At 39.1% G+C, this 18,266-nt stretch overlaps 1 protein-coding gene across 7 annotated transcripts in view; it reads left to right on the plus strand.

The window, feature by feature from the left end:
• Positions 1-18,266, plus strand: part of SAMD7 (sterile alpha motif domain containing 7) — a 54,731-nt gene that overhangs the window by 18,117 nt on the left and 18,348 nt on the right. For 2 of the 7 annotated variants that reach the window (XM_072960690.1, XM_072960695.1), the window contains 8 exons: positions 1,036-1,133; positions 4,440-4,536; positions 5,462-5,587; positions 9,340-9,445; positions 11,478-11,604; positions 12,848-12,972; positions 15,605-15,683; positions 16,761-17,389. In XM_072960690.1, the coding sequence (XP_072816791.1) occupies positions 5,576-5,587; positions 9,340-9,445; positions 11,478-11,604; positions 12,848-12,972; positions 15,605-15,683; positions 16,761-17,389 (1,078 nt within the window). In that variant the 5' untranslated portion in view covers positions 1,036-1,133; positions 4,440-4,536; positions 5,462-5,575. The other 5 variants (XR_012072437.1, XM_006200824.3, XM_072960692.1 and 2 more) reach the window with 4 other exon arrangements.

The raw sequence follows: 18,266 nt of genomic DNA on the forward strand, positions 1-18,266 counted from the left end.
AGGCAAGAACCACGTTTTTAGCATATGATTCTCATGGTGCTTAGCATTTTATGGCCATTAAAAAATCACTATTTAAGATCAAGTCATATTTTTTAAAAAGTACTTTGCAGAGCAGGAAATAATTCTTTAGTATTTTTTTATTTTCAGCATTCATGGCTTTCTAAATCTTAGTAAGATTTATGTAATAAAATAATAAATAGTCTTATTTTTGAATGGGAATATTAAGGAAACTGAGGCTTTTTAAAATTAAGGAAATTAAGGAAGATAATTAAAATTAATATCTAAAGAAATGAAAACTTCTGTTGATTCTTATCTTACCATTTCCAAATTATTGTCCACTTGTACAATATATATAAGCAAGAGATGAACCAAAGTCCATTGATTAAATGGAATTGACATTATAAAAATAATATACTTTGTAGATGTGAATATATGCAAATTGATGGAAAGTATATTTGTTATTTCTAGAAGCAAATATTTTCATTTGTTCAAGATTTATACCAAATACAGTCTTCTGTTAATTGTTATAAGATAGCATATAACAATTTCAGAAGAATGTATTTAATGCTATCATATTTTTAACAAATGAATCACCACTTCATTAAGCTAGAGATTCTAATTTTTTACAAATCCAGTAGATTTGAATTTTTCACAATTTCTTTAGATCAGTGATGTTCTGGGCAAAAAAAGGAGAAGATACCGATGAGGAAGGAATATTTCCTATTGTTTTCTTTGGAAATCTGTTGTTTACATGGGAAAAGTGTCCTTGGAATAAATCCTATTATATTCCATTTCTATTCTTACATGCTTATCTTACAGAAAAAGAGCTCTCAACACTATAGGAAAAATAAATTTCAAGTGCATGGTGGATCAGAAGTGTGTCAGTATCAAAATAAATGAGGGTAAAAATAGTTCTAAAGCAATCTTTATTTTCGGTATATCATCTTCATACTCAAGAGAGGTCACTAATAGTAAGTCAGTAAGAACTTTAGTAATAAACAAAACTTGAAAGCTGACTTTATATTTTTTAAATAGATGAAGAGGATACAAAGATGTGAAGATATAAAACCAGCAGCCACTTAAGAAGCCTCAGAGGAAGAGTCATGAGGTTCATTACCATAGGAACGGAGCGGGTGAGAACTCCAATCATGGAAAAGGCTGGGGGGTCTGGCTTTCATCCCACATTTCCTTTTTTCAGCTACTTAGTTGAGACATTTGTCCCTGAAACTGGACTTTGTGGGAAAAGAATGGAAAACTTAATTCCAGATCATCCCCTTTGGTTAGCATCTTAAAAGCCAGGCCTGGAGGACCTGCTCCCAGTTGTACAACAGGAAAGTCCCAGCAAGTCAGGAAGAAGGCGGCCTATGCTTTGATTCCAGGAGCATGCAGAGTATTCTAGAGTCCAGGAGAGGAGAACTGTCTTAGACGAGTAGAGGGGAAACTAAGCGCAGAAGCACTCTTGCTGCACATCTCGTGTGGTTTCCTGGAAGACTTCCCAGTAAGGTGCCCTGGAACAACCTAGGACTGCCAAGAGGCCAGGTGGAGAGAGAGCCAAGTTAGCTTTCCTGAGTAACCCAGAGTGGGCTGGAAGGAGGTGCCTGCATCCCCTTGGGCAACATAAAAGTAGCAGGGACTCTGTCTAGGAAGCTTGCTAGGGTGGGTCACCAATACCAGGGCAAAAATAAGTCTGTGGTCAAGGGCTTTAGGGAAGACCACTTAAACCAGGGGGTGAACAGCCAAATCTCAGAGGCTCTGCTGGGTCATTTGCTGAGTCAGCAGTCAGGGCTCTGGGTGAACAGACCATACGACGGTGTTCATGTGGGAAGCCAGCAGAGCCTCCAGCCTGAGGTGGCACCAGGGGACCGGAAGGGCAGTATGTGGTCCCTCAGCACTCTCCAAGATCCCTTCCCCACCTCCTTCACCACAAGGACACTGCAAGCTGTCCATCCCCCAACTCCCATGCCATCTCAGAGAAGAAAAGAATAAAAAATCAAAAGGAGTCCGTTTGAACTTGGAAGAGACTAAGCCACCTGAGAAAGACTGTTTCTACATTATTGGAAAGGTTTGAATTTACCAGATTGGATTAAATGTAGTTTTCTCTCCTTTTATCTTTTGAAGTTGTACTTTTGAAGGAGACCAGATCAGCTGCAGGAAAATAAAGAGGCTTTTCTGTGTCCTGAGTGCAGGGGGCAAATTTACAATATTCCTAGTGAGTAACAGATAATCCCTGGGGCCATGGTGGCCTCTTATCCTCACTTGTTCCTCTCTTCCTGTGGAGCTTCCCACATATCCAGGGCTAGCCCTCCAGTCCCCTCTCCTTTGGCAGTCATCGCCCCCAGCACTGTCATCTTCATCTCTCACTCGCTGGCATCCCCTGACCAGTCCAGATGGGCGCCAGCTGAGGGGCTGCAGCAGGGACCCTCAGACCCCTTGCTTTATTAGGAGCTATGTCTTCAGATGCTGTACTGTGGGGCAGGGGTGTCTCAGAGGAGATTCTAGAGCAACTGGATCAGCGGAGCGCATGGGGGCTCAGGGCAGTAGCTATTTTCCAACCAGAATAGGAGAATTTCACTATTTTAACAATCAGCACAGTCGGACTGGTGCGTACTGACTGGATACCAGAAGCATCTACCTCTTCTCTCCCACTTCCACTCAGAGCCCCAGACTCTTGGAAGCTACTGTTTCTCCCACTTCCCCCATTCCACCTGTCAGGGGTCCAGGCCTGCCTGCCTTCCTTAACATAGCCTCAGCACCCCTCATAGCAGGAGCCAGTACAGACGAGTAAGAGGAATACAATTGCAAGTGGGGATCTGGGGAATTTATGCAGGGCTGGGTCAGGAGAAATTGTGTCATTCGTGAACCCCGTTGGTACTGTGATCACATTTCCCAGAAAAAAGAATTGTAAATGACATCTCCACGTTGAGATGAGCACCACTGTTGCACTGTTGGCTGAGTGCTTATGCCTTGGCTGGGAGCCTAATATCCCTTTAGGATGTTTCAGGGATGGAACCAATGTTCCTGTTGAGCAATGTTATGGACAAGCCTTTCAGACACAAGCTCTTCTAATTTGAAGACTACCAGAGTGAAGAAAATATACATATATTATTTGTTAGCAGAAACTTCAATATACATATAATACAATAAGATAGTTTAGTAAAGAAATCAAGTCAAAAGGAAAATAATGGGAAAAACAAGATGAAGCCATAGATAATTTCTAGTTTTAAAATGTGTGCTTAAAAGCAGGCCATAAATTTGGCCCTGAGCTTCCTAGCAGCCAATCCAAAATAAAGAGTCATTATTACATGATTCCTGAGATTTTGTTTTGGCCTGATTTCTCAGGGAAAGGCCTAATTATTCCGAGTACTGTGGGCTGAGAAAAATTTCTTCCATGAATCCTCAACAGAGGACTCCATGTAATGTAGTTACCTAACACAATGGCTAACACTTAGTGGGAACCATCCAGGTACTTTGTGTATTTTGTTACCGTCACATCTCAGAAAAACTCTACGAGGCTTTTCTGAGATAAGGAAACTGAAGCTCAGAGATGCTGAATAGCTTGGCCAGGTTATATAGTTTATACATGGGGGTCAGTCATTTTAAGTCCCTGCTGTTGATCACTGCTTTATGAACAGTCATCCTAGAGTGAAATCAATACGTCCCATATGGTGTTTTTTCATAATAACCTCAAAAGCCAATGATAAAAATGTGTCAACAAAGCAGTAAGTTATCTTCACACTAGAAGCCTAAAGCATTACTTGTATCACAACTTTAATTTTTTCATACTGAATTATCATTTTGTACTTTCCACTAGTAAAATTATTAGGAATAGAAAAACAGGGATGTTCTTTTTCATCCACAAATGTTTCTGTAGTAAATAGAACACGTCACATTTTCAAAATTCCCTGATTTCTCTTTTATATACACAGCTCTCGCAGTGAATGACAGGTTTTTTCACTGTCTATAGGAATTAAAGTGCAGTTGTCAACTCTAGAAGCTCCCTCCTTAAATAGACTACCGTCTTTTGTTTAAGTTTGTAGCTCAATGGAAAATAAACTTTTTCCCCCTACTTGCAAAAGGAACTTTTGCACTTAAAACCTATTGAAAAATATGAAATCATTCTATTTCCATCAAAGAAAAGCTTATTATTTATTCTCATAGTATTTTACTTTTGTGTCACATTGAAGAGTGGCATTAACTGAATGCCCACAAAGCATCTTAAAGGCTAAGGAAGGATTAAAGTAAAGGCTAAACGCTGAGACAGGTTTATGTACACTGCCATGCACTTTCCTGGGGCTTAACGTCTTTCCGCCTATCTGTAGAGGATATAGAGGGCAGCGTTTCTGTCATGAAATAGGACTAATCAACTTAGCTGAGTTCGTATTTAAGGCAAGGTGAATTCATTAAGGCAGTCTGAAACAGGTGCCAGATGTGCTTTTCAGCCTGCAGTTAGAGAAGCTTCAGCAACTGGAAGACAGAAAGTCTTCGGATGTTTCTTCCACGAGCAATGTCAAAAACCACAAAGTCTTCACAGTGGATGTAAGTACACAAATCTACACTAGTCTCCGAATCGAGACTAGTTTCTTTCATAAAAATATTTGCACATAAAAACTGAGGGACAGTTTTGTCTCAAAAGGAATATGGTTCTATATGGGCCTAATGACCAAGGGAGACGTAAGGAAATGTTCTTTCATGAGTACCCTCAACAGCAGCCCTCCCAAGACCATTGGGCACACTATAACAATAAGACACAGGATGCTTGGGAAAAACTAAATTGTATAAAGAAATACTTAGAGTTATCTATAAATGTTACTAGTTTCATTACTAACAGAATGTTAGCTAATAAATTCTTATTTGGCTAAAGTTACTGAAGAGTAAAGATGCCATACTGCTCCTGCCAAATAAATAAATAAATACTGCCTTGCTTTAGTTTTTTTGTTTTTAAGTAAAAGTAAAAGGAAGTTTATTTAAGATAAAGTCATCTGAAAGTTGTATATAAATTTTTAAGTGTTTATCATCTTCAGAAGTACCTGCCTCTGTGTGTTACTGCTATAGTTTACTCTCCATTCTCATTTTAATGGCCTCCCATTACTGCAGATAACTATATGCAAAAAAACTGTCATCACGTATGAACCATCAAATGTCAAGAGTACAACGTTTTGGAAAAAAACATTGAGGAACAATCAATGATAATCATAAAAGAATATCTTATGTTAATATTTCTTAACTCTCTAAAATATTCTAAAATTCAGTTGAATTAGATGAGTTACTGCTAGAATTTCACTTTAGTCTGTGTACAAATTTATATATAAATGATTTTGCTTCACAATCTTTCGAAGAAAATGAAGTATACAAACTGTCATAACACTTAAATTATGTTGATTTCAAGAAGAAAGGAAATTATGTAATTTCTACTTGCTTAATGATGACAAAGTTTTATCCCTTTTTATTATATTTGCAATAGACCTAGAACTTTACATATCAAGAAAATGAAAATGATGAACTGATGACATTGAGCTTCCAGAGGGAAAAGAAATAGGAGGTGAGGGAAGCATGCATATTCCATCTGTCTTCAACAATGCTTTCCAGGGTACGTGCTGTGATATGATGCATTGAGAAAAGTGCTGAAGTATATATGCCTTCAGTGAAAGTGAAATATGTGTTGGGGCTGCTGCCAAGCGCTCCGGTATTAACTGTCTTTGTTGTCAGTACTGCTTACTACTACAGTGATAACTCATTTTCATTTATACTGTGCTGGTGTAGCAGAGAAAGTGCTTATTGTTATTTAAACCCAAAACTAAGTCTAGCTGCCTCCTAAAGTGAGATGTTGGTGGCGTAGTTCAAACCAGTAGAAAAGAAATCTCTCAAATTCTCCCCACCCTTGGCAAAGGTGAGTAGGGAAGGAAGAGACAAAGAGACCCAGAGTCAAAGGCCCATTGAGGAAAAGCTCAGAGCAGAGTCAGGGAGAGGGGCTAGAGAGGCCTCTGCAAAATAAAGTGAGAGGAATTGCTTTGGAGTAATTGGGGTAGCAGCTGAGAGAAGGTTAAAAACAAAACAAAACAAAACAAGAAGCCAGCGCTTGCATTGTCAAAATTACCCAAAGGAATGTTTTACAATGGAAAAGTCTAATGTTCAATTTTAAGTTATTTTTGACACGCCCCCTCCAATTGGCCAAGTCAGATGTGTTACCTTGTGTGAGTGATTTTATGTGGCTGTTGAGAGCAGGGGACTGCATTCTGAGTCAGCATAGAGCAGAAGGGGGAAACAGCTCAGGGAGGTGAGCTATGAGGTAGACTGGGAGCCTTACAGGAGCATAAACTCAGAGCCCAAACGGCCACGAAGATGAAATCCCCAGGATTGAGCAGGGCCGTGCAGAACATGTGGGATGGGGGCCGAAGGTGACATTAGCTGTTCAGATTTTAAGGAGCAATGTCATTTGTCCTGTTATAAATGACCATGATGCACATTTGGGTTGAAGATATTTTAAATGTGACTATTTCTTCCACTTGAGATAAGTGCTTGGATAATTTTAGAATTCCTGTGTGATCATCTCTGAAAATGTGTGTGTCTACAATTAGAAACAATCAAATATTTTATGCCAATTTATTCATCTATCTTACTTTAAATTTCATTTCAATTGTAGGGGGAGGGTATAGCTCAGTGGTAAAGTGTGTGCTTAGTATGCTTGAGGTCCTGGGTTCAATCCCCAGTCCCTCCATTAAAAATAAATAAATAAACCTAATTACCTCCTCTGCCCCCTAAAAATTAAAAAAAAAATTTAAATTTATTTCAGTTAACAAGTGTATTTTAAATATCAATACAATTATTTTTATTTTATACAATTAAACAACATTTTATATAATTTTTTTAACTCTCTTTTCTCAGCTAATTTTTCCGCTGAAAGTATTTGATAATGAAATACTTTGGGACAGCTCTCTCAGCCTTCCTAATTAAGAAAAAATTTCCTGTTTATTATTCTAAGGCTGAAAATATACTCAAAAAAATGTGAATTACATTTTAGCATTAATATGCTCTTCAGAAGTCTCATTAATATAAGACACCTAGAATAGTAAAAATGTGAAGCTAATAAGAATTGATTTATACCTTAAACAAAAGACTTCTAAGACTATCTCCCTCTAGTTTTAAGAATATATATTTTTCTCAGAATTATAGAAACATTTAATTCTAATGATCTACCTTTCAAACGTAAAAACCATACCAAATACAGCAGCTATTTTAAAATTTTAATTTATCTTAATGAATATAATCTGAGAATTCATGCATCATACATACAGCAAGTATTCTGTATATAATTGCTAAAGTTCATCGCTGGCCAAAGTTAAATTGTATGACTTTAATGAATGGTCACAGTAAAGCCATGAAAGAAGTATAATGGAATTGGCACCCGGCTGCTGTGCACAAGGCAGGCAAGCATTCTCAGTAGCAGCAGTACTCAGCAAATATCTGCTGATTTGGCAAGGGCTTTAGTTCACGAAGTTCATGTCTTACTACTATGGCCCTAATCAGTTGAGACAGAATTAGCACTAGCTAAATCGTCTGTGTGCTGGCTGGAGGGGTTTGTTGAGGGTAAGAGTCTGAAGACAGAGATTAAGGAACCTTCATCCTCCTAAAGTGCTGGGCATCCAGGATTAAAGCTCTAGGTCAGAGAAATCCAGCCCGAATGCAAACCTAAGCACCAGTGCATTCCCACGTTTGGGATTACCTACCAGACACGTTCTGCATTTAGGATGGATATCCCAGTCTATACTTTGATTCAAGAGCATTTCATCTGCTACAGCAAAATCACATTGGTTCATAAATTGTCTGCATGTTTCTAAAATAGAAGAAGATACCCAGAAAATGTGAAAGTAAATGTTTAAACCTCATGGGTTGATACTATGACTCAGGAACTCCAAAATGGTGAGTTTGTAGAAACATAGATTTGGAGCTTCAAGTATTTATCTAACTGACTGATAAAGAAGTGAAAGATCTAGTCAACCCAGAATGTTTTCCTGGAAGTGTCTTATTATATTTGCTTTAAAATATAATTTGGTTTAGGGCAGTAAAACTGTTCTGTATTAGATTATAACAGTGGGTACAAGTCATTATACATTTGTCAAAACCCAAAGAATGTAGAACATTTAAGTGAACCAATCCTAAGGAAAACCTGGACTTGAGGTAATAGTGATGTGTCCATGTAGGTTCATCATTGTAACAAATGTACAAATGTAACAAATCCGGTGCAGGATTTTGATAGTGGAGGAGCTGTGCATGTGTCTGGGAGAGGTATACGTGAGTTCTCTGAACTGTCTACTCAATTTTTCTGTGAACCTAAAACTGCTCTAATAATAAAGTTTGCTAAATATATATATATACACACACATACACACACACACATATGTATATATATATATAAAACTATAAAATATATCTATAAAATTTGGGACATACAAAAGATAACAAGCATATCATTAAAAAGTGTCTTAGTCCATTCAGGCTGCTGTAACAGAATACGTAGTCTGGGTGGCTTATAAACAAAGGCATTTGTTTCTCACAATTCTGCAGGCAGGGAAATCCAAGATAAAGGCCCTGGCAGATTTGGTGTCTGGTGAGGACCTGCTTCCTGATTCATAGACGGCCTTCTCTCTGTGTCTTAACGTGGCAGAAGAGATGACAGAGCTCTCTAGGGTCTCTTTTTTAAGGGTACTAACCCCATTCATGGGGGATCCATCCTCATGACCTAAATCACTTCCCAAAGGCCCCGTCTCCAGATATCGTCACATTGGGGATTAGGTTTCAACATATGAATTTTGGGGGGATACATTCAGTCTACAGCACCAGAAATGATTTTTTAAAGGAAAATTGGGGCCTCAATAGTTATGAGAGTGATAAATAAATAAACACTTGCTCACAAGTGTAAAGATGAAAAGAAACTAAGGAAGCCAAATGGAGGCAAGAACCATAACAGTCAGGTGTGGTAGATGCCAGAGACTCGTCGTCCTTCCTAGGGACCTTCATGACATAGGAACATTTCCCTCGATTTGGGAATAGTTTACAATTTAGGTAAAAATTTGGTACATTGATTCAAGATAATAAACTGCCATATTGGAAGTATAACAAAAATTTATAGATTATATTAAATTCCACTGGCATAGCAAAAAGAAAGAACACCGGATCCAAGCACCGCAGAATCCACAACAGGTATGGTACCAAGGAGGGTAAATTAGATGAGACTTCTCTCTGATGCCTCATTTCTTCAACTCCATTAGCCTTGAGTCCCCCACTCATTTCACAGAATGCATGACTAACAGTAAAAAAAAAAATCCTGCTGTGTCGTTGCAGACAATGGATCCTACAGAGCCTCGCAGAACTATGCCTATACCTGGTGAACCTGGTAGTCCAGAAGAAAGGCATGTGTGTCGATTATCTAGTGGAATGACATTAGAAGGTAACCACATGGCCGCAACAGCACCAAACGCTGTTGCTGCCTTATCCTATATTCCCTTCCTAAATTCACCTACAACCTCAGAGGTCATTTCCCATCTCAAGCACCTGCATCTCTCTGCTTCTCAGTCTGAAGACTTTCTCTCACACCATAGGCGCTTGTTGGATCTAGTTCAGGCATAACCCAGATGCAAGGGATAACTGTGCCCTTCACCAATGGCTGACAGAAACCAATAGGCAAATGGCCAACTCCTTGTCTTTCACTGGGACAATTATAAGGTACTACGGGGTTTCTTAGCGGGTCCCCAGCAGGGTCGCCGGCAGTGGTAACTCACACGTTAACTCACTCCTTATTGACTTCCCTTCCTGGTCTCATTTGCCCACTCCTTCATGTAGGCTTCTGGGGATCAGCTCCCAGATGCATTCATGTCCTTGTCCAGGCCTGCTTTGGGGGAATCCCATCAACTTTTGGTGACTAACATCCATGACATTTCTCTGTGATGACGTGTGTGGCATGGGGGGTGGTCAGCCTCTAACGCTGTCTGCCCCAGAGGGATTCTGCACTGCCCGCTTTCTTCCCTCTCCTTCCTCCAGATTTGTCTCAGGCATCACATTAAATGCAAGATGAGCACTATATGTTATAGCTTCAGAGATTCTCTCCCATTCATAGGTAAGTTCAAACTCCTACCAGAGACTTTCAATTCATGACGCAAATCAAAGTTCAGTCATGTTTCAAAAGGAAACACCAAGCTGTGTTCCACATTATTCTGTTGCGTAATGGACCAGGAGAAAGGAGGTGGCTGTCACCAAGTCTCAGATGTGCAGGACCTGAGATTTCAAGCTGTGGAGCAGTGTTCTCTCCAGAGTTGCAAGCCCACGGCTGACATACCCCTGGCCTGAGTTCTTCGTTGGCATTCTCACCATGGTTGGTAGGCAACAGGCAGATATTTTCATCCTTATCCTGATTTGTCCTACTCTGAGGCCACTATCAAAGAGGAAATTATATTGACCTCACAGAAATACAGTGAAAATAAATCCACATAAAGAACTTTTAAAATACACTTATGAATGGTGAAAGCTAGTGTTAGGTGTCCCATGGGCTTGAATTTCCAATTTGATCTCAAGTTGAGGTCTGAAAAAGAAGCTAAAGAAGTGATTGCTTATTGAAATATTATATTTTTAGTTTTTGAACCATATGAATGTATTAACTATTTTAAATTTTAAATCAAATATACACACAAGAAAGGAAAGAGAAAGAAAGACTACTATTTTGAAAAGCAGAACATTTTCTTCCTAATTTCCTTTTTTTCCCCAGTTGTAGGTATCTTAATTTTTTTAAGTAATAATTGAGAATAAAGAAGTTAAACTGACCTGTTTGACTAGCTCTCACTTAATATATAAAATTATTCAAAGGACATTAATAATTAACAAGAAAACATAAGTCAAAATTTTGTCCCTTTTACAATGGTCCCTTTTTCTGATCTCTAGGTTTTAGATAAAATTATGAATGCTTGTGTTCCTGTATGTTTGGATAGAACTTGGTTGCTTACATCTAGATAGTCCCATGCAGTCAGCCTGTATGCACTTTAGTGAGATATATTTTTAGCATTAAGAAGATTTCCCCCCTCTTTTATGTTTTAATCCTATCAACTAAATAGGAATATTTTCTCCAAAGATTGAACATATGAGGGCATACATTCATTTGTACCTCTGGAAATATAAAAATCAAAGTAAGTTGTAAGAAAGAAGGATGGTATTTCTATAATCTTGTAAAGTTGGTTTAATTTTATCATTGCTTGTAGTGTGATGTGGAATTACCTGTGGACTCTCCGACAAATTCCAAAGGTACACTGAGTTCTCCAGTTGTATCTGGGTACCTGCAGTGGAGGGATTTTTGTGTAACTAAAAGCCTGGTGTAGCAAGTCCTCCCAAGTGTTGGGAAAATGCAAAACATGTTCATTATGTTCAAGAAGAATTCAAACAGTTTACAAAAAGTAAAGTTATCTGCTGACACATCTATCTGATTTTTTTTTTAGAACTTCATCAGTGGCGAGAGATACTGATGATAAATCCAATGATGGCTGTGAACCCTTTATTGACAGCATCAGGGCAGCAGAGGATCCCACTGGTTCCTTCACCATTTGAACCTCCAAGTGTGGATAGGTATTTCTCTCCAGTATGAAATTCCAGTCATAGGAGAAGATGGATATCATTACATTTTTGAAGGCTATTAACCCCAGTGCTGTTTTATTGTCTAACATTACTTCAGGGAACCATGGCACAGGATATCTGCTGGCCACATCTTCAACAAACTTCCCATCACTTCCCCTTTGAGGCCTGCTTGACATCCTCACTCAGCAAATAGCTAATGAGCACTATGCGACAGGCATTGTATAAGTGCAAACATTGATATGGCCTGCTCAGGCTGCCATAACAAAGTATCACAGACCAGGTGGCTTAATTTTATTTCTCACAGTTCTGGAGGCAAAAAGTCCTAGATCAAGGTGCTGACAGGTTTGGTTTCTCCTGAGGCTTGTCTTCTTGGCTTGCAGACAGCCACCTTCTTGCTGTGTCTTCTCTTGGCCTTTTTCTCTGTGTGCATACACTTATGGTGTCTCTTCCTCTTCTTATAAGGACACCAGTCCTGTTGGGTTAGGGCCCCACCCTTATGACTTTATTTAACTATAATCACCCCCTTAAAGGCCCTACCTCCAAATATAGTCACATGGTGGGTTAGGACTTCTAACAACAGATTTTAGAAAGGGACACAATAAAGTCCATAACAGTTGAGTATCCTGGATTTCTTGTGATAAAACAATTCTTTTTTTGCAATAAAAGTAAAACTATCAGTATTTTGGTTGCAAACCCTGGCAGTTTTCTATCTTCTCTTTAAAATATTCTGACATTCTGAGAAGAAAGTAAAATTCATTATTTATCTTTGTTCATGGAGTATGAACAATAGAGGTGAACTTCTAGAGACCACTGAAGTTCAGAGAAATAAATTGTCTACCCAGGTAGTCAAAAAGTGATCACAGAGGGCAAAACTCAAGCCAGAGTATGTTCATGAAATGAGAAAAGAATATTGTGGTCAAGAACAGTATATTGGTCATGGAAAATCAGAGATTAGTGTTGATTTGATTAGATCTTTTCTCCCTGACATCCCTAAAACTTTCTTCTCCTGCTTTCTCTGTTCTGTTGTCTTCTGGTTCCCTCCTTCCTTATAGAACCCTTCCTTCTAATCTTTCTCATCATATTTCTGCTCAAACTAAGAGCAACTACAGGACTTTTGTACTCATTTTGAGAAGAGATGATGGAATCCCATATGGCAATAAAAAATCTGCCTATGCTATGGAAATTTAGTACAATTCCACTTTCATTTTATTTATTTTATATCTCTTTTCCCTAGAGATTTATTGCCTCCCACTGTAGCTCCAACTGACCCAAGGCAGTTTTGTATTCCTTCCCAATTTGGATCCTCTGCTCTACCAAATGCAAATGTGCCGAACATGCTGTCCAGTCACGTCTACTCAGGTATGAGCAATAGATGGCTGTCTGTGGAGCCACTGTGAACTGGATTGCTGCATTAAGCTTGCCACCTAATTCACTGTTAATTTTGGAGGTAAAACTGTATGGTGATTAGGCTTGTAGTTTCTACAGTTGCTACCCAGGTTTAAATCATGATTCTACCACTGTGTGACCAAGTGTAAGTTGCTTAATTCCTCTAATCATCAATTTACTGATGAAAAACATGAAAATCTGCAGTTACTATCTGTTTTAGCTTACATGCAAGACACTGATGAGGTCATGAGGAGGTGAGCTCTGAGTTATAGGCCTTGGGGAAGTTTGTATGTGGCCTGATAGATCATAGTGAGGCCTTGCCTTTTATTCTGGGTAAGAGGGAAGACTTTAGAGGAATTTGAGCAAAGGAGTGACATGGTCTGACTTACATTTTACCAGGTTCACTCTGGCTGCTGTGTTGGGGACATACTTGATAGGATTAAAGTTTTGGAGTTAAACTGATGGTCATTAATGGGCTATTAGGATAGTCAAAAGATTATGATGGATTTGCCCTGGGTGGTGACAGTAGGAATAGTGAGAAGTGGTTGGATTCTGCAGTTATTTTTGAAGGTAGAAACAACAGGATTTTCTCACAGACTAGATATGAGATGTGAGAGAGGGAGAAGATAAAGAGGAGCAAGTAAGGGAGAAATAGAGGGAGCAAGCAGTGAGGTGGGGGGAAACCCAGGAGAGTACAGAGGCCTGGCAGCCAAGCGAAGACAGCGTTTTAAGGAGAGAATGAGGAACTGTGTCAAGTAGCTGCTCTCAGGTCAAGTAAGATGAGGACTAAGCACATATGAGTAGATTGAGCTGTGTGGAGGTCCAGAGATCACACTTTGTCTTCTGGACCCTGTTGGTATGCCAGAGGGATCATCCTTTTAACTTCTGTCTACACTCTAGAGATCATCTCATATAGTCTCATGTATCCTGATGACTCCCAAAATTCTACCTCCAGGCTGTCTCCAAAAACTGCCAGTATTTGAACACAAACAGGCAGGCTGACCACCTGTCCCAGAGACATAGGTCAGTCTCCCACCTCAAGGCTGATGTGTAAGAGAGTAAGCAAGGGCAAGGTAGGGCCTTAGTCCTATAGAAACTAAGCTACTAAGTAAGTGAGCAAAACAGGAATTAAAACAGGGATCTATTTCAACAACTAGGGTGTTAGGTAGGGAGTGGATTACTAGAACTGGACTAGCACTAAGTTTGACGTCATCTATTTGGGAAAGAGAAAGAAACATGTAATAGGTTTGATAAGTCCAGACGTCAGAATGTCCTGAGATCCAGGTAATTAGAATTGTGCCCCCCACACTAGTCGTCTCACATGGACATGCTCTGCATCCTTGGGCATTATGCCATGGACTGGCAGTTTCATGCATGCAGGCTGTCTCAAGGAGAGTATATTGAAACCACTGAGCTATATAAAAACATAGGTTTTAGAGTCAGAAGGATTTTTAGAGGTCACCTCATCTAACCTCTGAGTTTTACAAATGAGAAAAAATCTCATAAAAAAGATACAGTATGATTTTTTACTAGGTGGGTCATTATTAATAGGAGTTTAGTGAGTTCTGCTGGCTCGGTACAAAGAAAGTATAAAGAACAACTCTAGCCTTCATGATACTTGCCCTCCTGTTGGCCAGCACAGATTTAGACATGTAAAACTATCACTGAACAAAATTATATATATAATAAGTACAATTTGTGTGTTTATTATTGCTAGAGGGTGATCTGTACTCCTGGGCTGGTCTGAGAAGTGTTTGTACAAATAAAGGCATAAATAGAGGGTAAGGACTTAGAAACTTTTATAGCAGTTTGACAGGGTAATTTTACATCTACTGGTCTAATTATTTTAAAACGTTCTTGTATTATTTGTTGTTTTTATTTCAAGTTTCTAAATGTTATTTTATTGTATTTTTTTTAAAGTATTGGTCTATGATGGCTTAGAAAATTTTTTTAAAAATTAGTCCTTCACCATGGATAGTTTGAGAAGCACCAGTTAAGATTCTAAGTGCATTAGGAGTCCAGAGAAAGAAAAAAATCAATATAAGCATGAAGTTATCAGGCGAGAATAGAGCCTTGAATCCTGTCATTATTCAAGACATTTTGGAAGGTTGACACAAAGAATGTAGTTGGTGTTCAATGCCATTGAAATTGTTTTGAAAAAAGTATTTACCCCAGCTACACCAAAAATTCCACATAGAGTACTTCATACTTTATCCACTTAAATCATTGCATTTATTTCCAGGGATTTCAGAGCATCAGGAAGAACTTAGTTACTTTTTTTTTAAAGGTCAACTAATTCTTCCTGTACCAAAAAAAAAAGAAAGCAAGAGATCCACAGTTAATTTAATCTTTTTCCTTTTGAAGTATGGCAGGGAAACATTGCCGATCATGAGACCATACCGAAGGAAAAGAAAATCTAGCATTGTCATGCCATAACCAAAGTGACTCTAAGATGCCAAACAGCCATGAACTGATATTGTTTCCAACATTGTGCTCAATTGGTGGTTTTTTGCAGATACTGTTTAAAATCATTGTATTTTATTTTATTATTTTCAAATGGATGTTAATTTGCTTATGGGGTGAAATGGTGATTTTCTTGTTTAAGGTTGGGGCATTTTGCCACCAGAATCCATAAAGGCAATGGCTAGAAGGAATGAAATGATTCAAAGGCAGCATACTGCCAGGTAACGTAACAATGTTGTTTTCATTATTTTCTATTCATTCAATTGTTTGTTTATTCATTTGTTATATATATACTTTAATATGTTCATTCATTCATTTGTATTTGTATATATTGTTATAGTTGTGTATATATAGTCACTGATTATGTGTGTATATATATGTATGTATATACCCACACACGGACACATGCACACATGCCCTGATTACTTACAAAAAAGTATTTCAGAAATATTACAAAAAGAAATATATACAAACATCTACATGAGTTGGTTAAGGATAAAAAGCAAGATGACAACACAGTGAAGCTAAGTCTACAGATTGTAATAGTTCGTCAGTGTCTCATAATTAAAATGCTTAGCTGTGATTCCTTGGAAATTCATATCGGCATTTCTGTCTTAAATGACTTCAATTCTGCCCAAAGATAGGGGCTGAGCTTGTCAACCCCACTTCAGACTACACTACAGTATTAGAGCCCAAAAGTGGCCTTGAGCAACGAGGAGAAAGAAACACACAGCAGTAATGACTGGGGTACGGCTGTGGGTGAGAGAAGGCATCAGAGTCAACCTTCTCATCACCAAACACTAAGGGGTCCAGGTGATGATGACCAATAAGCAAAGACACCAAGTCCTCCCTCTCCTCCCTCCCCCGACCCCTACCACTGGCATTAATTTGTAACAGTTGAAACTTACTGTGTTTCTTGAGCCTCATTAAAATTGTACTGAAGTGTTTAAAAGCTTCTTCCCAGAACTTTAGTTTCTTTGAGGATTAGTCTCTGGCAAGAAACTACACTGTGCTGCATTATCCCTAACGCGGCTAGATTTGCCAAATCTATTAGAGATGATGCTCTAAACACTGGCCTTGGACTTCCATCATGAGTTCCAGCCAGACCCTTCACCCTCTGGTCTTAAGCCAAACTCTCCTGCCCAGTAGCTTCGTGGGGGACTTGTGCTCACACCTAACGAACTTCAGATAGGTCCCAGGAAAAGCAGAGGTGCTACCTTAGGGAAGGCAGAGAGCCATTCAAATTCTATTTCTGATGGTTTTCTTGAGTTCTGTAAAATATACTGTTTTGTTTTTAGGATGGAAATGGAAATGCATGCCATTTACCAGCAAAGGAGAATAGAGAAAGTTAATTCCAAGAGACTAGCAGGCCTAGGGATGCCATTCCTCTATGGCCCCAGTACCCCAGCTGGCCCAGCCACCTACCATGGCAGGGGCGTGCTCCCTGCCGGGGACCTGCATTTTCACAGAAGCACCCTGAGAAACCTTCAGGGAAACCCCATGGTAGTGGCAACTAGTCCACGCTTTCTAGAGAACTGGGGGCAGAAATGTCGTCGTCTCAGGAGAGGTACAGGGAGCCAGAAGATTCTAGACAGTGATACCGAGAATTCCAAAAGTCAAGTAGAAGAAAAACCCGTAGGCCAGACTCACACAGTTCCCTATGAAGAGGACGACTATGCAAAAGACCCAGAAACGGACCCTCTCAGCAATCAGAAGTTGGGTGAAGCCGTTGAAAAGCCAGCTACAGCTCTTGCCAACACCTGTGGAGAGCTGGAGCCCGGCCACAGAAAGCACTGGGGAGCTCATGGCGCTCCCCTGGAAGAAAAGGCCTGGGCTGATGGGAAAGAGAAGCCTTCAGAGCAGGTGTTTGCAGCCTGTGTTGAAAAGAATGGGGTTTCCCCTCCAGTTCCTCGACCATCTCTCCCAGGTAGGTGTCCAGGGGCCAGTAGCCAATAGCCGATCCTCATGAACTGCAGGTCATTGAGTCCATGAAGTTATTACATAGCGAACTGCAGCCACTTCTTTTTATCCTTCTTTTTCTTAATCCTGTTTAGAATTGCCACTTCTTGAAGTCACTTTATTGCATTAGGTCCAATCAGCCTTAACAGTGAAGTGCACCTCAGTTTATATATTTCTATATAGAGAATTTTTGGCAAAGACTGGGAAGGTAAATATGAGGAAGGAATTTTTAATTAAAATTTTAATTTTTTAATTTAATGTAATCTCTTTAACATGAAATAGAGGGGCTTCTTGCTTAGAAGTATGAATTCTATCTCCCATTTTAAGTGTGGAAAAAATAGGCAACTAAACCGAAGCACTTTCAGTGCCCATTATTGTTATGATACTTTCTTACCTAAAAGTATTAACATACTATCCCTCCAAAAACATGCTGAATAGTTTTACAGAACTGCTTTAGATAAAAATATTTTAAAACACAGGGATTTGGGGTATATGTTATCTAACCACCATGCCAACTGCTTCTCTGACAAAGTATAAATTTGCCATTTTGACGAAGATGTAGCTAAATTCTTGTGTGGCCTAGAGAACATAGTAAATCATATATCACCATAGAATATGGTAGTATTAATCTGGGGAATAAAAGCCACCGGGTATTTATACTGGAATCTGAGAAAAGCTGGAGGAGTTCTGGACCCTTGGCTTTTATTTACAATAATGCTGTCATTAAAGATCCTTTCAAGGAATAAAAGAAAGGAGGCAGCTAAGCGTTTTTAGCAATCATCTCTCAGTAACTCAGTATCTTTCAAGGGGGTTACATATAGATCTGCGTAAAGGGACGGCTCTTT

Source organism: Vicugna pacos, chromosome 1, assembly GCF_048564905.1.
Source record: "Vicugna pacos chromosome 1, VicPac4, whole genome shotgun sequence".
NCBI classification, from domain to species: Eukaryota; Metazoa; Chordata; class Mammalia; order Artiodactyla; family Camelidae; genus Vicugna; species Vicugna pacos.